The 25,467-nt window shown below is 43.4% G+C and overlaps 1 protein-coding gene across 3 annotated transcripts in view; it reads left to right on the plus strand.

The window, feature by feature from the left end:
* The first annotated feature begins 1,467 nt into the window (after positions 1–1,467).
* LOC111950300 (cytoplasmic polyadenylation element-binding protein 4) overlaps positions 1,468–25,467 on the plus strand; it is a 37,863-nt gene continuing 13,863 nt past the window's right edge. For all 3 annotated transcript variants that reach the window (XM_023967767.2, XM_023967768.3, XM_023967769.3), the window contains exons 1-3: positions 1,468–1,978; positions 4,036–5,190; positions 24,501–24,594. In XM_023967767.2, coding sequence (XP_023823535.1) covers positions 4,081–5,190; positions 24,501–24,594 — 1,204 coding nt within the window. In that variant the 5' untranslated portion in view covers positions 1,468–1,978; positions 4,036–4,080. The remainder of the gene's footprint in view (positions 1,979–4,035; positions 5,191–24,500; positions 24,595–25,467) is intronic.

The following is a 25,467-nucleotide window of genomic DNA, read 5'->3' on the forward strand; positions in this document are numbered from 1 at the left end:
CACACACACACACACACACACACACACACACACACACACACACCACACACACACACACACGAGACACACACAATCCTGAAATAAAATTACAGGTTTAATTGAATGAGCACATTTGTAGACTTCACGTTTCATGAAAAGGCAATGAGAGATTGTCAGTTAGTCGTGACCCGAGCAGCCTAGTGAAAATGATCAGGCAGGAAGAGCTTGATTAGCGGGTGAGAGAATAGAAGGCTAGGCAGCAGCTTGGTTTAATGAGATCTCTGTTTGTGGCCACAGCTGTTCAGAGCAGAGGCTCTCTCTCTCTATGCTCCCTGACCCATCATTTCACATCCGCACTGGTAATGAGATTGATCCTGCTGGCCCAAAATTTTTGAGAAGAGAGCAAGCAGGTGCCACCACCAAAACCACCGACCGCAGACCTTTCCACCGCTGTCACAATCTGCCCTATCACATGGGGTCAATTTCATGCCTTAAGTATTGACTTTGAAATTAAATAATTTGTAATTTTCGAGGAATAGTGAAATAATGGATGTTGAGATCAAAAACCCAAAAATCAAAAGCTAAAAAAAGTTTCATTTTTGCGTCTGTAACTTTTGGTTTTGTACACCAGCTTTAAAAATGATTTGCTTGCAAGTTTTTTAAATGTATCTTTTGATATTCTATTTGTTTACAATTCTACAAATTTTTGCTTTTTAATTTTTTTGTTTTTAATCTCAACATCCATAATTTCATTTTTCAGCTAAAATATTATTTTTACATTTTCAACTGTTAATAACGATTTATTTTATTTTGAATTCAATACCTAAAGCATGAAAGTGACCCCATACTATCACCAGCAACTTGCCTTTCAAAACCACTGAGAGATTTTCAGGAAGTTGCAAAAGATATTTCCACCACACAAGCTCCCATGCATATCACCTGCAGTAATAGGGCTGCATCCAAGGCACACCACATTATCCTGAGTGTTTGATGGTGAATATGTCTATGAACACTGGAAGGAGCAAGCTCTCTTTTCCATGTTGAACATTGAGCTGTACTGGGGTGTTCATGCTATAGCTAATATAAAACCTCTAGCCAAAAACAAACGATACCAGTTAAAGATGACAAGCTATATGAATGTAAGAATAAGGTAGGACTATGTCTATATTACAACTACAGCCTGTTCAATGCTATATTTCTGCTCAGAATCCATATCGTTCACCTTTTAAACCTTTTGTAGGAGGCTTGACCTCTTAACTTACAAACGATAGGGAGGGAATGCAATTTCAGCTGTTTCTCTCTGATCTGAGCTCTCATGATTCGACCTTACTAGGCGGAGACTTGGCGTGAAGAGGATATACGCATATCACGTTAATTGACCTTAAAGGGCGGGTACATCTTTAAGGTGGGTGAGGCTACTGGTTTGTATGACCAATTATAAGCCACTATCTCACGAGGTGTGGGTAGTGTCACGAATTGAGGAGAGGCTCCCAGCCATCCGTGGGAAGGTTTTAGAAGGGGGCAGAGCTCTACCCGGAAGTGTCTCGCGGCTGAGCACTCTGTCATTTGGCCACGGTCGGTTCTGAGGAGAGGGACAGCAACGGCAAAGAAACGCAGGAACAAGTCAGTTGTATAGAGAGAAGAAAAAAAATACAGGAATCCTTTAAACAATGAAACCGACCGAATAAGCCACTACAGTCAACTAGTATTGAATTCGTTTTAAACATTTAATTCAATGACATTATTTTTATTTTTATACAAGCAAGGTTAGCGGCTCGCGAGAGAGAGCTGTGTCATTGAGCAGGCAGGACACGTCAGGAGAGGAGAGAAAAGCTGGTTAGCCATAACTAGCTACTATATGAACGAAAGCCATAAAAGTACCATATCGCTTGTCATAAACTTGATTTTCACAATTTTATCAGACGCATCGAGATTGCCGGTTGACTACAGGACGGATCGAGTCGTCGCCTGGATCAAGGGTAACGTTAGCGACCAAAAGGTGAAAAAGGAATTTTATTGTCGATGTGTGTGCAACGTCGCTTTAGCCAGATTATTCATACACTACTATAGCTAGCTAGCATCTGTGACTATCGACTTTGTCATATCTGTTTAAGATTTTGCCTGAAACAATCAAACTGTTGGGGGAAGTGGCTATAACAGATTAAGAGTAAATAAGCCATCATCATTTTCTGAAATTAAAGGGTCGATTCCAAGTAACYGGATAGGCTTTGACAGCTGTCAGGCAAGCAAGGTCGCTTGTCTGTCATGATTTCGTTCAAATTTAGCTAGGTAATGTTAGCTGGCTAGCGTCATTTTCCAAATACTGTTGCATATGACTATTGCAACTGGCAAGCTAACTTTAGTATGTTATCGACAAAATGCTAGCTAGTTAATTGGCCTTAGAAATGTCACCACTGCAATCTCCTGTCGACTATCCGACATACACTACATTGCCAAAGTAGTCGATTCGACTATTTCAGCTACACCCCTTGCTGACAGGTACATAAAATCGAGCACCCATCCATGCAATCTCCATAGACAAACATTGGCAGTTTTGTGGCCAGTACTGAAGAGCTCAGTGACTTTAAACGTTGCATCCTCATAGGATGACACCTCGCCTGCTAGAGCGGCATCGCTCAACTGAAGTTGAAACGTCTAGGAGCAACAACGGCTGCGAAGTGGTAGGCCACACAAGCTCACATAACAGGACCGCCAAGTGCTGAAGCACGTAAAAGTAATCTGTCCTCGGTTGCAACACTCGCTACCGAGTTCCAAACTGCCTCTGGAAGCAACGTCAGCACAATAACTGTTCGTTGGGAGCTTCTTCATGAAATGGGTTTCCATGGCTGAGCAGCCGCACACAAGCCTAAGATCACCATGCGCGCAATGCCAAGCGTCGGCTGGAGTGGTGTAAAGCTTTCTGCCATTGGACCCTGAAGCAGTGGAAACACGTTCTCTGGAGTGATGAATCACGCTTCACCATCTGGAGGTCCGACGGACGAATCTGGGTTTGGCGGATGCCAGGAGAACGCTACCTGCCCTAATGCATAGTGCCAGCTGTAAAGTTTGGTGGAGGAGAAATAATGCTCTGGGGCTGTTTTTCATGGTTCAGCCTAGGCCCCTTAGTTCCAGTGAAGAGAAATCTTAACTCTACAGTATACGATGACATTCTAGACGATTCTGTCCTTCCAACTTTCTGGCAACAGTTTGGGGAAGGCCCTTTCCTGTTTCAGCATGACAATGCCTCCGTGCACAAAGCGAGGTCCATACAGAAATGGTTTGTCAAGAATCTTGACTCAAGATCGATGTGGAAGAACTAATCGCCCAACATCAGTGCCTGACCTCACTAATGCTCTTGTGGCTGAATGGAAGTAAGTCCCCGCAGAAATGTTCCAACATCTATTGGAAAGCCTTCCCAGAAGAGTGGAGACTGTTATAGCAGCAAAGGGGCGACCAGCTCCATATTAATGCCCAAGATTTTGTAATGAGATATTCGACGAGCATGTAGTGTAGCTTACCAGAAAACGTTAGCTAACTAGGTAGTTAGACTAGTGTAGCATACTCTGTGGCAATGTAAAGATGGTGCTAGCTAACCAACTAGCTAGCATGCAATAAACCATTTAGCTACAACGTACAAGGTGGAACTGATGTGGCATCTGTCACGTTAGCAAGGTTATTATATCGGCAGCTATTCTCGACAGATAGCTTTAACTCATTCCATGAATTTGTGTCCATTAATACCTTAACCATAAGGTGAGAGGAGTTCCTAATGTATCAGTGACCTTAATTCATTAATTAGCTAAGTACAAGGGAGGAGTGTGAACCCGAGGCACTCAGCCCTCTGTGGAATAAAAAATAAATAAATGTTTGCTTTATTTATTTAACCTTTTATTTAACTGAATTAGTTTGCCACATGTGGACTAGCAAGATGGTTACTGGCAGAAAAGGGTCTGACGTAGCTAGCTTTCAAAGTCCATTACACTGGTGACTGCCTGATTCTCAATTACAACCATTGAAATAATAACTGGTGTGTTTTGTGTTTGCCCCTCTCTTTAGGACGTAAAGATCACGGGATAGCACATATTGTGTGGGGGAAAGCAAATGGGGGATTACGGGTTTGGAGTCTTAGTGCAAAACAACACTGGCAACAAGTCTGCATTCCCAGTTAGAATTCACCCACATCTGCAACCTCCACATCATCATCAGAATGTGTCTCCAAGCCCTGCTGCTTTCATAAACAATACCACATCTGGTAATGGCAGTAGCAGTGGGTCGCCTTGGCTGTTTTCAGCCACAGCTGCCCACAGCAGCATGCAAGATGAAATTCTTGGGTCTGAAAAGCCCAAAGCCCAGCAACAGGAAATGCAAGAAACGCAAGAAAAGCAGCAACTGTCCCCTGGCCACCAGGAGTCTGTAATCATATCTGAGTTAGAGAAGGCGAGGTCCGAGGAGAACAAGGTGGAGGGCAGCCCCTCAGAGGGTAGCAATGGAAAGGAGAAGCTGCGCCTCGAGTCCCCAGTACTGACAGGCTTCGACTACCAAGAGACATCGGGTCTTGGGGCTCCGGTCCAGTCCAGTACCTCCTCGTCCCTGACCGGCTTCAACAACTGGTCAGCGGCTATTTCCCAGACACCCTCCACCATCATCAACGAGGATGTCAGCTTCTTCAACCCAGCTGCCTCTGCTAACAATGGGGCCCTCCTGTTCCAGAATTTCTCCCACCACACCAGCCCAGGCTTTGGGGGAAACTTCTCCCCCCAGATTGGACCCATCTCCCAGCACCATCCCCCACATCCACACTTTCAGCACCCACATAACCAACACCAACAACACCGCAGGTCCCCAGCCAGCCCCCACCCTCCTCCCTTCCCCCATAGGAATGCTGCGTTCAGCCAGTTGCCCCATTTGTCCAATAATCTGAATAAACCCCCGTCACCTTGGGGTAGCTACCAAAGCCCTGCTCCCTCTCCCTCCTCTACCTCCTGGAGTCCCGGCGGGGGCTATGGTGGCTGGGGAGGCTCCCAGGGGCGTGAGTACCGTCGGGGCCTCAACGGAGGCATGACCCCCCTGAACTCAATCTCCCCACTGAAGAAAACCTTCCCCAACAACCACGTGCCGTCGCAGAAGTACTCCCGCACCAGCCCTGGGTTCAACCCCAAATCCTGGATGGACGAGAGTGTGAGCAGGAGTGACAACATCTTCCCCTTCCAGGTCAGTCAATAATTCCCACTGGTTTTATACAGTGTCTTCTAACTGTGTAATGATATTAGAGCCATTCAGAGAGACGAAATAGAATTGTGTGTACCTAAAGACTTTACTCTGCGTTACGTGATGAATTTGTCGCGCTATTAGATGTTGGTCCTAATGCTTTAATTGCCAGAGGCCTCTTAGGACTAGCGTTGCTGTACCACTGCAGTGATGTGTGCCACGTATATGACATACAGAAGCTATGACAGCCTAGAAAATATCAGATCATTTTCTTCATCCAGTGAACACACTGTAGCGAAATGGATGGAACATCAATTACCTATCTTTCTGTGAAAGTGATTTTTAGGATTACAGGGCTATTAATAACCTGAGACTACCGGTCTACACATCCTTTATAATGCCACCTCATTTATAATGCAATTTGAAATTTGATTAATAGCACACAATGAAGATGACTTGGATAACGGTATTATGCGTTGTAAAACTCTGATAGGATTGATGAAAAGGGCATGGAGATTATTTTATTGATCAAGCACAGGGGTGACTGCGTCTGGAGGGGGGGGGGGGTAGAGGTGGGTGCAGGGGTTGGGCTAGTATACGTGCTGGAAGGCTTGATTTGAAGGCTCTGTGGATACCCCCCCCCCCCCCAGAAGTGCTGACGCCATGATGCCATATCGACCATGTTAGATATAGCCTGACTGCTATGTTACTGTAGCACACGACAGTGCTGTGCTCTTGTTGGTTCAGCTAGCCTGTGTTGCTCAGGCTAGCTGGTTTGTGGCACTCTGACCTCTAAATGCATTGGGGGTGGAGGGTATGATTGAAGGTTAGCTTCCTGATGCAGGCTGTAATAACTGAAACACATTGTTTTTTAAATAATTAAGAAACATTTTCTAGTCTACTTCAACGGGGGATGCTGAATATTCTCGCATAATGGATAAAGTTGGCCTGACAGGCAGCTCGAGATGTAGAAGAGTGTTCCATAGAGACTGTCGGAATGAAATTGTGCTCTTTAAATCCATTGGAAATGAATCCTCTGCAACGGTCTCTATATCGAAGGTTTGAGTAGTGAAAGGCAACTACAGTGTGACTGAACTGAGGTATCTGCCGTGGATCAAAATCCAATTGTAGGTTAGGCGTAGCTGTTCGGAACTGCTGTGGAATTATTACACAGATATTACATTGTTATTTTATAATCCTGCTTAGTCACGCTAGGATAAATCACATGGGTATTCTATTTTTGTTCTATAAAAAAAATCTGTTCTAAGTAACCTAATGATTACTTTTATTATATAGGCTGATTTACATTACTACAGTACCAGTCAAAGGTTTGGACACAACTACTCATTCCAGGGTTTTTTCCTTTGTTTTTTACTATTTTCTACATTGTAGAATAATAGTGAAGACATCACTACTATGAAATAACACATGGAATCATGTAGTAACCAAAAAAGTGTTAAACAAATCAAAATATATTTCATATTTGTGATTCTTCAAAGTAGCCACCCTTTGCCTTGATGACAACTTTGCACACTCTTGGCATTCTCTCAACCAGCTTCATGAGGTAGTCACCTGGAATGCATTTCAATTAACAGGTGTGCCTTGTTAATTTGTAGAATTTGTCTCCAACGCATTAAGGAAATAATCAGTTGTGTTGTGCAAGGTAGGGGTGGTATAAAGACCAAGTCCATTTTATGGCAAGGACCGCACAAATAAGGAAAGAGAAATGACAGTCCATCATTACTTTAAGACATGAAGGTCAGTCAATATAGAACATTTCAAGAACTTTGAAAGTTTCTTCAAGTGCAGTCACAAAAACCATCAAGCGTTATGATGAAACTGGCTCTCATGAGGACCGCCACAGGACAGGAAGACCCAGAGTTCATTAGTTAACTGCACCTCAGATTGCAGCCCAAATAAATGTTTCACGAAGTTCAAGTAACAGACACATCTCAACATCAACTGTTCAGAAGAGACTGCGTGAATCAGGCCTTCATGGTCGGATTGCTACAAAGAAACCACTACTAAAGGACACCAATAAGAAAAAGAGACTTGCTTGGGTCAAGAAACACGAGCAATGGATATTAGACCGGTGGAAATCTGATGGTGTGGGGGTGCTTTGCTGGTGACACTCAGTGATTTGTTTAGAATTCAAGGCACACTTAACCAGCTTGACTACCACAGCATCCCATCTGGTTTGCGCTTAGTGGGACTATTATTTGTTTTTCAACAGGACAATGACCCAAAACACACCTCCAGGCTGTGTAACACGGAACCCAAACCGGCTGCGCGCGTGCGCCATCGTGCATAAATGTATTTTGTCCCCCCACACCAAACTTTTATTATATAGGCTGATTACTTTTATTATAAACACATCTCTCCTCACGACACACAGGTTAAAATATCAAAACAAACTCTGAACCAATTACGTTAATTTGTGGACAGGTCGAAAAGCATTAAACAAGTATGGCAATTTAGCTAGGTAGCTTGCACATGCTAGCTAATTTGTCCTATTTAGCTAGCTTGCTGTTGCTAGCTAATTTGTCCTGGGATATAAATATTGAGTTGTTATTTTACCTGAAATGCAGAAGGTCCTCTACTTCGACAATTAATCCACACATAAAATGGTCAACCGAATCATTTCTAGTCATCTCTCCTCCTTCCAGACTTTTTCATCTTTGAACTTATATGTTGATTGGCATCTAAACTTTCATAGTATTACAACGACGACCGGCAAAACAGTTCGTCTTTCAATCACCCACGTGGGTATAACCAATGAGGAGATGGCACGTGGGTACCTGCTTCTATAAACCAATGAGGAGATGGGAGAGGCAGGACTTGCACCGTGATCTGCGTCAGAAATAGGAATGCCTTTTATTTTAGCCCTTGGCAACGCAGACGCTTGTTGGCGCGAGCAGTGTGGATGCAATAATTGAATAACATGGATTTCTAAATTTATTTTGCAACGCTCGCGCATGCGACGTGTCTGGTCATCATGTAAGGGCTATTAGACCAAGAAGAGTGATGGAGTGCTGCATCAGATGACCTGGCCTCCACAATCACCCGACCACAACACAATTGAGATGGTTTGGGATGAGTTGGACAGCAGAGTGAAGGAAAAGCAGCCAACAAGTGCTCCGCATATGTGGGAACTCCTTCAAGACTGTTGGAAAAGCATTCCTCATGAAGCTGGTTGAGAGAATGCCAAGAGTGCAAAGCTGTCATCAAAGGAAAGGGTGGCAACTTTGAAGAATCTCAAATATAAAATATATTTTTATTTGTTTAACACTTTTTGGTTACTACATGACTTCATATGTGTTATTTGATAGTTTTGATAGAAAATTGTAAAAATACAGAAAAATCCTTGAACGAGTAGGTGTGTCCAATCTTTTGACTGTTACTGTACATAATAAATAGGTTCCCTGTCTCTGTCCCTGAACAAGCAATGTTTTCAGCTTAACTTGGACAGTGATAGTGAACACCAGCCCATTGATTGCGTGACTTTCTCTTGTGACTGCCAGGCATGTCCAAATGGTTCTACATAGTTTCCATCTCATCACGGAGAGAACAGGTGGGCTGGTTGGTGGTGTCCCTTTTGGAGTAATTCTTCTCCATATCCATTCCTAACCGTATTACTGTTTTTAAGGGTATAATGCTTTTAGGCCAGGGGTCGGCAACAGGAGACACCCCCACCCCCCCCAAAAAATGTTTTAGGATTTTGTTTTTTGGTGAAACAAGACTTCAACATTTAACAGGAATTCAGCAAAAAATAAATTGACTGTAGGAAATCTGTTCCCAAGGATTCCCATGAATACATTTTTATTTATTTAATCAAGGTATAAAAAAATGGCCCCCCGACCATCTGGTTTGACAAAATGTCCCGCAGCTGAATCTAGGTGCCTACCCCTGCTGTAGGCTATTTTGCCTCTCGTTATTTAGCATAGCCMACATCCATCAAGCTTGCACAACATTTACATTGCTCAAGTAACATTGTGTAGAAATACCTTACTGTCTACAATACTTCGGCTTCATACTGTAGCAGCACCTTTTCATAGAAATCTGGGTTATGTAAATCAACAGTGGATTCCTGTTTAACTTATTTAAATGAGCTTTCACTGACTGTTTAGGTGTCCGCCTTCGGGAGTTAACACATTTAAAGTGATGTGATACTGAGCTCTTAGTTTAATGGTGCTGGAAGTTTCCATAGGCTTGCTGTGTCTCAGCCAAGAATATCTCATGTTCGGTGGGAAAGTAGAGGCTGTCTGATGGGGGGGACTAGAGCACTCGCTCCATGCAAGCCGACACAGGTGTGATGTTGATGATTAACCTGTGTCTCAGGGAGAAAAGGAGAAGGGAGATGCTGCTCCCACTTGGGAGAACAAAAAACGGTTTATGAGACAATGGCGCTAAAAACAAAAGTGTTGCGTAGAACACGGACGGAATTTTGGAATCCAGGCATTAAAATGGAATTCAACAATATTCAGAAATGTATTGAACTTAGTAGGAAATCCACAAAATGTATTGAATTTATTAGAAAATTCATTAATTTGCCCAAGTTAATCATAAGACTTGAACAAAATGCATCAGCGATTCTTATTTTCCTGCAACTTTCTGAAACTAAACAGGAATGTTCTTCTCTGTGTGTGTGTGTATGCGCGCGCGGGATATCTACACTTTGTGTGGCCATTAGCGATGATGCTAATGATAACGTTTCCCAAAAAGGTTCTCAATTAAATGCTAACTACAAAGTTTTTTTTAGGCATACCAGACAGAATATCATGATTGTTTGCATCAATCCAGTGGGCATTTGTTTTGCGAACTCTGCAATTACATGAGCGCTACAGAAACTTGGCTAACCAAACAACGGCATTAAAGGGTAACTACACCCCAAAAATCTTAATTTCTTCTATTTTTCCCAGACTTCAAGTGGTCTGATGCGGTTTAAGCATTTTTGTGGACTTATAACATCCAATGTTATTTTTTTTGTTTTTTTTCAGAGCGATAAATAAATAAATAAATAAATGGGAAAAACAAAACGGAGATAACAAACAGGCAAAAAGAAGACAGATTTTCTCGGGTCATAAAGAAGGACCCTTTATTTAGATGTGATGTTCATCCTGTGATGTTCATCCGGTGATGGCCTTGGGCTGTGCTGCTGCTGATCACAGAGCAGGACTGGGAGACCTAAAAAAAAAAAATATTTAGCCTTTTTTTTTAACTAGGCAAGTTTGGTTAAGAACAAATTCTTATTTACAATGATGGCCTACCGGGGTTAACTGCCTTGTTCAGGGGCAAAACGACAGATTTTTACCATGTCAGCTTGGGGATTCGATCCAGCAACCTTTCGGTTATTGGCCCAACGCTCTAACCACTAGGCTACCTGCCACCCCAACGCTCTAACCACTAGGCTACCTACCTCCCCTACGCTCTAACCACTAGGCTACCTGCCACCCTTACGCTACTACAACCACTAGGCTACCTGCCACCCCTACGCTCTAACCACTAGGCTACCTGCCACCCCTACGCTCTAACCACTAGGCTACCTGCCACCCCTACGCTCTAACCACTAGGCTACCTGCCACCCCACGCTCTAACCACGAGCTACTGCCACCCCTACGCTCTAACCACTAGGCTACCTGCCACCCCTACGCTCTAACCACTAGGCTACCTGCCACCCCTACGCTCTTAACCACATAGGCTACCTGCCACCCCACGCTCTAACCACTAGGCTACCTACCTCCCCTACGCTCTAAACCACTAGCGCTACCTGCCCACCCCTACGCTCTAACCACTAGGCTACCTGACCCCTACGCTCTAACCACTAGGCTTAGCTCTGCCACCCCTACGCTCTAACCACTAGGCTACCTGCCACCCCTACGCTCTAACCACTAGGCTACCTGCCACCCCTACGATCTAACCACTAGGCTACGCTGCCACCCTACGATCTAACCACTAGGCTACCTGCCCACCCCTACGATCTAACCACTAGGCTACCTGCCACCCCTACGCTCTAACCACTAGGCTACCTACCTCCCCTACGCTCTAACCACTAGGCTACCTGCTGCCCCAAATGAACAAGGAGGCTGTTTGTTTTTCAGGCTAGGTCTCCTCTCTGTTTGTTTCTGTATTAGAGCAGCTTTTGTCACTGGTTGCAGGTGCCGTTGGCAAACAGTCATATGTTTCCTACAGTAGGTCCAGTGTCATCTCTCAGGGATTAGTGACTATGCCTCCCAGAGAGGGATGTTATCATAATATAAAACATGGCCAGGCCCCTGGTCCCGACTATAGGCTTACTGCCTTTGGGTACGGTATTAGAGCTGTGTTCTTAGGCCAAGCTCTCTGCACTGAGGCAGGGCCGGTCTTTCACTTTCTAAACCCCGGGCATCCTCTTAGCTCTGTGTAAGCTGCTCTACAGACTTCCYTGACTGGGAGGGACAGGGCCTACTGCTCGGTAACATGCCTGTGGATCTGGGGTTGGGCAGGCACCCAAAGGGCCACATTTAGCAATCTAATGTATGTGGGAAATTGTTAGAAGTAGCTTACGGCTGTGATTTTTCTGGTTAACCTTTTTTAGACGAAGGACATATGTTTGCTTGCATTTATAACTGCTTCAAATCACAGTTGTTCATTAGGGCTGGGTGATATATCAAATTAATTCAAATGTATGTTTTAGCACAGTATTACCGAAACGGTTTCAATTCACTGTTTGTATTTACATTTTACATTTACATTTAAGTCATTTAGCAGACGCTCTTATCCAGAGCGACTTACAAATTGGGTATTTGAGGTTTGTTCCAACAGAATCAGTCATATGGACACACAGACATTGAGACATTATTTTACTGTAATAGAGGAGTAGTTAACCTTTCTAATGAAAACCTTTTTATGTATCAACTCCTCAAATTTCACACAGAGCAGGCACTACTAAAATGGGGAGTATCAATTAAAATTGATTCTGGAAAATAAATTCTCAGTTTTTCACTAGCAGCATTTTAGCCAAAAACTGTTATACTAGCTGTCTAGTCTGTGTTTTAGAAATGTGCAATTAGCATCAAAGATGGGTGCGTTCGTAAATTCACTCTGGCCATCTACTCCAATTTCAGAGGACTCTCATTTGTGTGCTAGAGTGCAGAATAACTGATGAATTTACAAACGCTCAACACCTGTTGTATATGGCTGGTGTTGGTAAGCGTCGGCAAAATTTAAATTGTTGCCAGCAGCCCAGTTAGTCACCAACGCTCTGGATAACATGAAAACAGCCTAACCACCTCTGCTAGGGCAAGTAAAATGGTCAGAGGGAAATGTTCTAATTTGTGTCGAAGTAGCTAGAAAGCTAGCAAACCTTAGCCAATTAGCTTGGGACTGCCGTTGTGAGGTCAGAACGCTCGGATCAACCCTACTCCCAGGTCACAGCGTCCAGTGTGCGCTCAGAACGCTCCGAGAGCGAAGTGCTCTGAATTTACGAATGGACAATCTGACAACGCTCTGAATTGGCAAACGCCCAGAGCGCACTCTGGGACTTGAATTTACGAACACACTCTAAATAAGGAATTGCYAACTCGTTCTCATTCGGAGCAATGGAAATAGTCTGGGTAGCCATTTGATTAGGTGTTCAGGAGTCTTATGGCTTGGGGGTAGAAGCTGTTTAGAAGCCTCTTGGACCTAGACTTGGCGCTCCGGTACCGCTTGCCGTGTGGTAGCAGAGAGAACAGTCTATGACTAGGGTGGTTGCAGTCTTTGACAATTTTTAGGGCCTTCCTCTGACACTGCCTGGTATAGTGGTCCTGGATGGCAGGAAGCTTGGCCCCAGTGATGTACTGGGCCGTATGTTCTACCCTCTGCAGTGCCTTGCGGTCGGAGGCCAAGCAGTTGCCATACCAGGCAGTGATACAACCAGTCAGGATGCTCTCGATGGTGCGGTTTGGGGCATGTAAAACGTCTGCCTTCTGCTCCGGTGCCATTTTTCATTTTAAGGGATGCTTTGGGATTTTGGTAATAAGGCCCTTTATCTATTTCTCAAGAGTCTGATGAACTAGTGGAAACCACTTATCTCTGTGTCCAGTATGGAGGAAGTTGGAGGTAGTTTTGCGAGCCAATGCTAACTAGCATAAGCACAATGACTGAAGTCTATGGGTATCTGRTAGCATGCTTTTTGCTTGCGAAACTACATCTAACTTCCTTCATAGTGGACGCAGAGTCAAAAATGGTATCCACTAGTTCATCTGACTCTGGGGAAGTAGATAAAGGGCATTATTGCCAAAATCCCGGAGTATCCCTTTAAAACCATGAAAGTATCCCTTTAAAACCATGAAAGTATCCCTTTAAAACCATGAAAGTATCCTATGACGTCTGTTAGTTCATGATACGGCAGGATGTCTTATCAAAACAGAACATTTCGACCCCAAAGGTCTCGTGTTCACATCACTGTGTGTATCAGTTGACGGCGTACTAATGGGAAGATGTTTTGGGATGTGTAGACTGACTGTTTGACAGACTAATGTGCTGAGGTTAGTGAATGAATGAGGCTTGTTACTATAACCATAGAACAAAAGACTACATCAGACAGGGCTCTACGCTGACCTTTTTTACAAGGAGCACATGTGCTCCTAAGTTGAGAGATTGAGGCACACAGAAAGAAGGAGCACAATGAAAAATATTTGAGATATTAAAGCTAGAATCCTTCAATTTTCTAGACGCACTGGTGCTCTTAAATATAAATTCTGGGTTGCACAGCAAAAGATTTGGGTGCATATGCAAGTAAAATGGTCGCACTGTAGAGCCCTGTCAGATGTAGTCTTTTGTTCTATGGTTATAGTAACAAGCCTCATTCATTCATTCTCATTTAGCCCCCCATTTACAGCCAGCACACTTTCCCAGCTATTAAAATTTAGAGGGCATTAGCCAATTAGTCACGATCCTGATGGCGGTAAATGCCCCTTGAATAATGAAAGAATTGACCATCAGTGACAAGTGCACGACCGTGTTCTTATGTTCTCTAACCTTCTATCCTTGAAGGGAGTTATGAAACAGGACGCGTACTGTGTGTTTTAACGAGCGGGAGATGGGGGGGGGAGAAACGTGTCAGAAGTGTCACAGGCATTTTAACTCCCAGTCTCTGATTAGGATCTGTTGCTGTTTTTAATTACTTTATCACCAAAGTAGATCTGGCTCCCCTGGGGAACCAGTCTGCACCCCCCTGCTACCCCTCCCTCACTAACCATGCTCTGGGACTGGCTTCATGGGCTTGTGGGTGTTTTAATGTGGAAGGCTTTGTAATGCCATGACCAGCAACACAAAAATCAAGCTGGGCCCCCTTCCCAAGCTCCCTCCCCCCTTCCCTTTCCATTATTTTAGCCGTGATATTGTAGATTAATGTTGTGGCAGAAWCGTTTCATCAAGGCCTGTTTTAGCTGTGTTCTTCACGTTGGATACTTTGGCCTTAGCTTCTAGCTATACTCCCAAACACAGGCTCTCTGCCTGGAGCGAGTTGAAATACAAAATACTCCGGTTTGGTCTTCTTTTGTCTCTTTATCAGGGAATTATTTCATTACATTCCTATGTGCCACTCGCCTATTATTTAGCCTAAGCTTGAATTTAAAAAATTGTTCCTTTAAAGATTATTGTTGAGCTTGGTAAGGAAAAGTCTTATTTGACCCGCCCACCTATGTGTGTGTACTTTGGAGGTGAACCAAACTTCTCATGTGAGGCTGTGAGAAGGAAAGAGTTGAACTGAGGGACAGGCAGGCTCAACTGGCTATTGCCTTGCTCTTAAGGGCTATGTGTCTGTGTGCCTACGTACGTAGCCTAGTCCTGTAGAACCCATCTGCCACCATGACGATGCACAAGTATGGCTGCTGTTGCTATGCATCTGAATGGATTGGCAACCGCAGCGATTAAAGGGATATTGCGAGATTATGGCAATTGTGCTGTTCTACTTACCCAGAGTCAAATTTACTCATGGATACCATTTTTATGTCTCTACGTGCAGTTTGAAGGAAGTTAGAGGTAGTTCCGTGAGCCAATGCTAACTAGCATTAGCGCAATGACTGGAAGTCTACAGGTACAGTAGCATACGCTAGAATCTGACTCTGGCTAAGTAGAACAACAGCACAATTGTCATAATCTCGCAGTATCCCTTTAATCACTACGGTTGCCAATCCTTTCAGATGAATAACTACTGCAACAGCAGCCATACTTGTGCGTCGTCATGATGCCGAATGGCATCTCATTACCTAGGACCCTTCCTGTTTCGCATCTTAGGATAGGGATAGGGTTCTTTTTTTTGTTGAGTATTTATTTTGTAATGAATTAAGAGTGTTTTTGTGTTAATCTCCTATTTGACTTCAAGTAGTTCATCTCTCAGTGGATTGTAGAAAATACATTCTAGGTTACTGCAGCCCCAGCCTGCTGGTGATTTGTGTGGTTGTCACTCCTAAGGTCATGGTTGTTAATTTCGTTAGTTTACTGCTCCATGGCCACCATTTTAACGCTTGTTTCCATTCCCATTGCTTAGCATTAGGGCTGGTTGACATGGCCACAATATCGTATCACAGTATTTTTCACATTTTTGACTGTTTTATGTTTTTGAATAGTACAAGTTAAATGCTTTATGAGTAGTGCGTGACCCTACATATATTCTAAGTGATTTCAATGGGTCTCTCTCCATTCTGATTGTTTTATACTGGTTAATTAACCTTCAACCCAAAATAATTGTCTGCATTTTCATCAATCTCATTTGTGATCATTTCCTCACTGCCACGTAGAGCTGCATGATATGGGCAAAAAATCAAGGCCTTATTTTTAACCAAATGTTGCAATTGCGATTTGACTTGAGATTTATTCTGATTCTATAGTTAGATGATAATAGTGGGTACTTTGTTTTGATATGACAACGAATGAACATGCCAGGGAGAAGTTATTGCGGCAGGGTAGGAACCAAAGTGTTGGTGAGTGTTTCGTAGGGGACCTTATAATCTTTGGCTACATTAAATATGTAGCTAACATATGCTTTGCCTATTCCTCTTAGGCCTATACCATCACTGGTATCAGGCTGTGTAGTTAGCTGCGTTTTCTWTGACTCGGTACGTTTATGAGCTAGCTAGGTAGCCAGCTAACTAGCAATTAGCATTATTGGCTAACATGACTTAGCCACAACTTGCTAAGAAAATACAAATTACATGTTTGCAAATGTAAGAAACACAAGCTAATAGTGTAGTTATAGAACACTTGTGGATTATATTAAGAAGCAAAGTTAAAACAGCATGATAGTCATCAGTGTTGTTGTATGTGCTGCATTGACCATGCAGACTGAACGCAAGTGTCTTGTGCTCGAGCATCAACAACATACGCTCTGTGAGTAAACAGGGGCCGGGGCTAGGTCTGGAGAGAGATGACTCAAGTAGCAGAGTAAACTATAAAAATGGACYTTACGCACAGCTTATCACATTTAACAAAACAAACATTCAAATATCGTTATATAAGGTATAGTAAAACCCCAAACCGGTCTGTGCATCAATACTGGTATATCGTAAAATACGGTATACCGCCATTGGGTTGCAAACAGCTAGTTYGTATTTTCTTAGCAAGATAAGCTAAATCATGTTAGCCACTAATGCTAATCGCTAGTTAGCTGGCTYGCTAAAAGTACTGAGTCASAGCAAACGTAGCTAGCTAATACAGCCTGATACCAGTACTGTGGAGGCTTAAATCAGCATGTTTGTGCAACGGTATCTTCTAAATCAAAGAGGAATAGGCAAAGCATGAATATGTTGGCTATATGAGTAAAGATTTAATGTAGCCAAAGATTATAGGGTCCCCTAGGAAACACTGAACATCACTTTGGTTCTTATCCTGTCACAATAACTCGTCCATGGCATTTTCATTCYTTGTCATTGTCAAACACTGTATTCAATGTGCCCACTATTATTTATATTCTAACTATATAATTATAATAAACATTCTATTTCCATGATTCCAAAAGTTCACCCAAGTGTTTTGATCTAAATCTCAATTGCAGCATTTGGTTAAAAATAAGGCCTAGTATTTTTGCCCATGTCGTTGCAGTGTGGAAATGATCTCAAATGGGTGCAGGAAATTATTTTAGGTTGAAGTTGAATTGAACAGTATAAAACAATTCAGAATGGAGAAAGAGCCATTGAAATAATTTATAATATACGTGTTGCCATCCTAGGATCACTCACTACTCATAAAGCAAATTTAGAACTTTAATTAATCAAAAACATAAAATGCCGTCAAATACCGCCGTACCGTCAGGAATTTGAAAAATACCATGATATGATATCGCCCAGCCCTACTTAGCAGGATAGTTTATTTGACCTGGAGCAGTTTTTCTTCATTTCCTGGAGGTAGATTGCTAATGGCGCCAGAGGAGGTGGCTGCCGTTTTACGGTCTCCTAACCAATTGTGCTATTATGTGTTTTTTTCCTGCGATATTTGTAAATTATTTTGTACATAATGTTTCTGCAACCGTATCCTACGGCAGAAAAGAGCTTCTGGATATCAGGACAGCGATCACTCACCTCGGATTAGACTAAGTATTTTCAACAACAAGCAGGACTCACAAGATATTCTCCAAACACCCCACAGGGCAGACATCCCAATTATTCGCAAAAGGAAGCGACGTAGAGGACGAAGAGCCGGATGCCTCGTCCGGACCCGCAGAAGAAGGCGTGTAGGAAAGCTGCCGTTACCGTCAATATTACTCGCCAACGTGCAATCATTGGACAATAAACTAGACGAGGTACGATCACGAATATCCTACCAACGGAACATCAAAAACTGTAATATCCTATGTTTCACGGAATCGTGGCTGAATGACGACATGAATATTCAGCTAGCGGGATACACGCTGCACCGGCAGGATAGAACGGCACACTCCGGTAAGACGAGGGGGGGCGGTCTGTGCATATTTGTAACCAACAGCTGGTGAATGAAATCTAAGGAAGTCTCTAGATTTTGCTCGCCTGAAGTAGAGTATATTGTGATAAATTGCAGGCCACACTACTTGCCTAGAGAGTTCTCAGCTATACTTTTTGTGGCTGTTTATTTACCACCACAAACAGATATGGGCACTAAGACCGCACTCAGTCAGCTGTATAAGGAAATAAGCAAACAGGAAACCGCTCACCCAGAGGCGGCGCTCCTAGTGGCCGGAGATTTTAATGCAGGGAAACTTAAATCAGTTCTACCAAATTTCTACCAAATCTACCATCAACATGTTAAATGTGCAACCAGAGGGAAAAAAATTCTAGATCACCTGTACTCCACACACAGAGACGCGTACAAAGCTCTCCCTCGCCCTCCATTTGGTAAATCCGACCACAACTCTATCCTCCTGATTCCTGCTTACAAGCAAAAATTAAAGCAGGAATCACCAGTGACTCGGTCTATAAAAAAGTGGTCAGATGAAGCAGATGCTAAACTACAGGACTGTTTTGCTATCACAGACTGGAACATGTTCCGGGATTCTTCCGATGACATTGAGGAGTACACCACATCAGTCACTGGCTTTATCAATAAGTGCATCAAGGACGTCGTCCCCACAGTGACTGTACGTACATACCCCAACCAGAAGCCATGGATTACAGGCAACATTCGCACTGAGCTAAAGGGTAGAGCTGCCGCTTTCAAGATGCGGGACTCTAACCCGAAGCTACAATGAATCCCGCTATGCCCTGCGACGAACCATCAAACAGGCAAAGCGTCAATACAGGGCTAAGATTGAATCCTACTACACCGGCTCCGACGCTCGTCGGATTGGCAGGGCTTGCAAACTATTACAGACTACAAAGGGAAGCACAGTCGCGAGCTGCCCAGTGACACGAGCCTACCAGACAAGCTAAATCCCTCTATGCTCACTTCGAGACAAGCAACACTGAGGCATGCATGAGAGCATCAGCTGTTCCGGATGACTGTGTGATCATGCTCTCCGTAGCCGACGTGAGTAAAGACCATTAAACTTCTTATGGCTGGGATCCCGTTAACGGATCGATATGACAACAGCCAGTGAAAGTGCAGGGCGCCAAATTCAAAACAACAGACATCTCATAATTAAAATTCCTCAGACATACAAGTATTTTACACCATTTTAAAGATAAACTTGTTGTTAATCCCACCACAGTGTCCGATTTCAAAAAGGGCTTTACGACGAAAGCACAACATATCATTATGTTAGGTCAGCACCTATTCACGAAAAACACAGCTATCTTCCAGCCAAAGAGAGGAGTCCACAAAGCATAGAGATAAATTAATCACTAACCTTTGATGATTTTCATCAAGATGACACTCATAGCGCTTCATGTTACACAATACATGTATGTTTTGTTCGATAAAGTTCATATTATATCCAAAAATCTCAGTTTACATTGGCGCGTTATGTTCAGAAATGTTTTGTCCCAAAACATCCGGTGATTTTGCAGAGCCACATCAATTTACAGAAATACTCATAATAAACATTGATAAAAGATACAAGTATTACACATGGAACTTTAGATAAACCTCTCCTTAATGCAACCGCTGTCTCAGATTTAAAAAAAACTTTACGGAAAAAGCACACCATGCTATAATCTGAGTACAGRGCTCAGAGCCCAAAACAACCATAAAGATATCCGCCATGTTGTGGAGTCAACAGATGTCAGAATAGCATTATAAATATTCACTTACCTTTGATGATCTTCATCAGAATGCACTCCCAGGAATCCCAGTTCCACAATAAATGTTTGATTTGTTCCATAAAGTRCATTTATGTCCAAATACCTCGTTTTTGTTTGCGCGTTCAGTACACTATCCAAACRCAAGACGCGCGGGCAGGTCCAGTCAAAAGTTCAGACGAAAAGTCATATTACAGTTCATAGAAACATGTCAAACGAAGTATAGAATCAATCTTTAGGATGTTTTTATTGTAAATCTTCAATAATGTTCCAACCGGAGAATTCCTTTGTCTTCAGAAATGCAATGGAACGCAAGCTAACACTCTCACGTGAACGCGCATGGTCAGCTCGTGGCTCTCTGCCAGACCACTGACTCAAAGAGCCCTCATTCSCCCCTCCTTCACAATAGAAGCATCAAACAAGGTTCTAAAGACTGTTGACATCTAGTGGAAGCCTTAGGAAGTGCAATATGACCAYTATCCCACTGTATCTTTGATACGCAAAGAGTTGAAAACCTACAAACCTCAGATTTCTCACTTCCTGGTTGGATTTTTTCTCAGGTTTTTGCCTCCCATATGAGTTCTGTTATACTCACAGACATCATTCAAACAGTTTTAGAAACTTCAGAGTGTTTTCTATCCAAYTCTACTAATAATATGCATATATTAGCAACTGGGCATGAGTAGCAGGCAGTTTATTCTGGGCACCTTATTCATCCAAGCTACTCAATACTGCCCCCAGCCATAAGAAGTGAAACAGGTCAACATACACAAGGCTGCGGGGCCAGACAGATTACCAGGACGTGTGCTCCGGGCATGTGCTGACCAACTGGCAGGTGTCTTCACTGACATTTTCAACTTCTCCCTGGTCGAGTCTGTAATACCAACATGTTTCAAGCAGACCACCATAGTCCCTGTGCCCAAGAACACAAAGGCAACCTGCCTAAATGACTAGAGACCCGTAGCACTCACGTCCGTAGCCATGAAGTGCTTTGAAAGGCTGGTAATGGCTCACATCAACACCATTATCCCAGAAACCCTAGACCCACTCCAATTTGCATACCGCCCAAACAGATCCACAGATGATGCAATCTATATTGCACTCCACACTGCCCTTTCCCACCTGGACAAAAGGAACACCTATGTGAGAATGCTATTCATTGACTACAGCTCAGCGTTCAACACCATAGTACCCTCAAAGCTCATCACTAAGCTAAGGAACCTGGGACTAAACACCTCCCTCTGCAACTGGATCCTGGACTTCCTGACGGGCCGCCCCCAGGTGGTGAGGGTAGGTAGCAACATCTMCCACGCTGGGGCGGCAGGGTAGCCTAGTGGTTAGAGCGTTGGACTAGTAACCGAAAGGTTGCACGTTTGAATCCCCGAGCTGACATGGTACAAATCTGTCGTTCTGCCCCTGAACAAGGCAGTTAACCCACTGTTCCTAGGCCGTCATTGAAAATATGAATTTGTTCTTAACTGACTTGCCTAGTTAAATAAAGGTAAAATAATAATAAATCCTCAGCACTGGAGCTCCCCAGGGGTGCGTGCTCAGTCCCCTGTACTCCCTGTTCACCCACYACTGCATGGCCAGGCACGACCATCATTAAGTTTGCAGACAACACAACAGTGGTAGGCCTGATCACCGACAACGACGAGACAGCCTATAGGGAGGAGGTCAGAGACCTGGCCGGGTGGTGCCAGAATAACAACTTATCCCTCAACGTAACCAAGACTAAGGAGATGATTGTGGACTACAGGAAAAGGAGGACTGAGCACGCCCCCATTCTCATCGATGGGGCTGTAGTGGAGCCGGTTGAGAGCTTCAAGTTCCTTGATGTCCACATCACCAACAAACTAGAATGGTCCAAACACACCAAGACAGTCGTGAAGAGGGCACGACGAAGCCTATTCCCACTCAGGAAACTAAAAAGATTTAGAACCTCCTCAAAAGGTTCTACAGCTGCAACATCGAGAGCATCCTGACTGGTTGCATCACTGCCTAGTACGGCAATTGCTCGGCCTCCGACCACAAGCACTACAGAGGGTAGTGCGTACGGCCCAGTACATCACTGGGGCTAAGCTGCCTGCCATCCAGGACCTCTACACCAGGCGGTGTCAGAGGAAGGCCCTAAAAATTGTCAAAGACTACCAGCTACCCCAGTCATAGACTGTTCTCTCTATTACTGCATGACAAGCGGTACCGGAGTGCCAAGTCTAGGACAAAAAGGCTTCTCAACAGTTTTTACCCCCAGCCATAAGACTCCTGAACAGGTAACCAAATGGTTACCCGGACTATTTGCACCCGCACTATTGGTTAGAGCTTGTAAGTAAGCATCTTACTGTAAGGTCTACTCTGTTGTATTCGGCACACAGGACAAATACACTTTGATTTGATAGGATGTATGATGCAACCACATGAGACTTCACACTAATATGTTTTTGGATTTGTCAAACTTGGACTCTGGCCTAGTTGAAGTGCTTCTCTTGTCCTTTGACAGGCAGCCAGATCTGTCCTGGGCTGAAAGATACTGTCAATGGGGAATTATTTCCCGGTCTTGTCTGTCCTGGGCTGAAAGATGCTGTCAATGGTGAATTATTTCCCGGTCTTGTCTGGCCTTGGCTGAAAGATGCTGTCAATGGTGAATTATTTCCAGGTCTTGTCTGGCCTTGGCTGAAAGATGCTGTCAATGGTGAATTNGGTCTTGTCTGGCCTTGGCTGAAAGATGCTGTCAATGGTGAATTATTTCCAGGTCTTGTCTGGCCTTGGCTGAAAGATGCTGTCAATGGTGAATTATTTCCAGGTCTTGTCTGGCCTGGGCTGAAAGATGCTGTCAATGGTGAATTATTTCCAGGTCTTGTGCAACAAGCCTCTCATTATTACCAAGTAGGACTTGTATTGTGTGTTGGCTGGCCTCTGGTATGCCATTCTGTGGAGGGTTTCAACTAGGTATGTGACATGGAAACATTTTCTTAACATTTTATACTGCCTTTTTTCTGTTAAAACTATATAAGTATTTCAGAATCTAGACATACTCCTTATAGTAACATATGAAGTATGACACCAAGATGATGTCTGTATCATGTACGGTTCATAGATCATAAGGTCTTACAGGACGCATGTGTAGGTCTAAAATGGCCACTTTCATCATGATTTTCTCAAACATGGTTTGTGATACAAGTTAGAGCCTGACAGATACAGGATTTTTGGGTCCGATACCGATTTTTTATTTTTTTTTGTATGTTTATTATTATTATTTTTTAATGGGGGCAAATTACTGATATACGGTGCATTTGGAAAGTATTCAGACCCCTTGACCTTTTCCACATTTTGTTACAATACAGCCTTATTCTAAAATGGATAAAACATTTTTATTTTAATCTCATCAATTTATACACAGTACCCCATTTGGGGAGTTTCTCCCATTCTTCTCTGCAGATCCTCAAGCTCTGTCAGGTTGGATGGGGAGCGTTGCTGCACAGCTATTTTCAGGTCCATCCAGAGATGTTCGTTCGGGCTCTGGCTGGGCGACTCAAGGACATTCAGAGACTTGTCTCGAAGCCACTCCTGCGCTGTCTTGGTTGTGTGCGTAGGGTCGTTGTCCTGTTGGAAAGTGAACCTTCGCCCCAGTCTGAGGTCCAGAGCGCTCAAGGATCTCTCTGTACTTTGCTCCGTTCATCTTTCCCGCGATCCTAACTAGTCTCCCAGTCTCTGCCGCTGAAAAACATCCCCACAGCATGATGCTGCCACCACCATGCTTCACCTTAGGGATGGTGCAAGGTTTCCTCCAGAGGTGACACTTGGCATTCAGGCCAAGGAGTCAGACCAGAGAATCTTGTCATTATGGGGTGTTGTGTGTAGATTGATTGAGAATATATATATATTTTAAAATCCATTTTGGAAGAAGGCTGTAACGTAACAATGTGGAAAAAGTCAAGCGGTCTGAATATTTTCCGACTGTACTGTATCTGCCGTTTTTTTTTTAGAGGTGGAATGGAAAAACAGCCTTTTTTTCACTCAAATTACGCTCCAAAGGATTGACATATACTCTAAATTATGATTTCTTACCTAAATATTAAAGTTACAATTATTTAGCTGCATTTTATTTGTGGTTTACATAACCACAAAAGCAACTACATCCTCTATAAATACAGTACAAAGTATACTGAACAAAAATATAAATGCAACATGCAACAATTTCATAGATTAAAAAAATAATAAAAATGTATGAGTTACAGTTCATATGATTCAGTTGAAATAAACTCATTAGGCCCTAATCTATGGATTTCACATGACTGGGAATACAGACATGCATCTGGAAGTCATAGATACCTTAACAAATAAATGGACCTCAAGATCTCGTCATGGTATCTCTGTGCATTCAAGTTGCCATCGATAAAATGCAATTGTGTTCATTGCCCGTAGTTTATGCTTGCCCATACCATAACCCCTCCGCCACCATGGGGCACTCTGCAATGTATTTAAAGCTGACCTCCCCCCCCCCCCTCACCGCTCCACCCGCCCCCCCCCACCCCCTCACCCTCACCCCCCCCCTCCCCCCCCCCAAAAAATAAATAAATGTAACATTTAAGCAGTGGCAGCTCCATACTTTCAAAGCAGCCCTCTCACCTCTCTTTTACACAGGAGCGCACCAGATCCTTGTGGATGGCTTCAACATGCATTCCCTGCGAGAACTCTCTCATTGACATCATGAGGGCCGAGCAAGATACCCTGAAAGGTAAGATAACAATCACAAAACCACCAGGATTGCATGTCCGGTCACAATATTGATGCTAGCGGCCATATCTAAAAACCTTTTGTCCTTCAAATCTGCTGCAAGGTCATCTAGGACGGGCGTCTGTCTGCTGCCCCACAGCCATGTCCGACGACTGCTGATTTGAGCCTTCCTTTCAGTGGCACTAGAGTGGACTAGAAAGTGAAGAGTGTAGGCTTATGTAGGCTATTCTACAGAGAGTGCAAGCAGCAATGAACAGGGTTCACAGGATGACAGAAAGGACACGAGCTCAGTTGGATAACAAAGCAAGCATTATATCATGTAGGAATTATCAGGGAAATCATTACCATGTTTATCTCTCAATACCACAAGGATGATGGCGTTTGGTCTAGTGGGTCTTCGTTAGCCTAGCGGTTAAGAGCGTTGTGTCAGTGACCAAAAGGTTGCTTGTTTGAATCGCCGAGACGACTAGGTGAATAATCTGTTGACGTGCCCTTGAACAAGGCGCTTAACTCTAATTGCTCTTGTAAGTCACTCTGGAGAAGAGTGTCTGCTAAATGACAAATGTAAAATATAGTGCTGTAGGTTGGTAGCGTGGCCGCTTTGAATGCAGCGACTAATCGTTGTCAAATTCATTAGAGGCTAATTCATTGAGTATTACTCCAGATTTGATATAATCTGATTTATGGTTCATGAGAAGATTTCTGAAGTATTTTTGGCCTATTTTAGCCTATTAGTGTATGTGCTAATATGCATTTACTTAGTCCAAAGACCAAATTTGCAGTGAATCTTACATTTAGTCCATGAAGATTTATAATGATTATTTTAAGCATTAGCGGTACACAGTCAAAAAAGTAAATTGTTAAGCGTTTCCTA

Source organism: Salvelinus sp. IW2-2015, linkage group LG23 (assembly GCF_002910315.2).
Source record: "Salvelinus sp. IW2-2015 linkage group LG23, ASM291031v2, whole genome shotgun sequence".
In the NCBI taxonomy this organism is placed as follows: domain Eukaryota; kingdom Metazoa; phylum Chordata; class Actinopteri; order Salmoniformes; family Salmonidae; genus Salvelinus; species Salvelinus sp. IW2-2015.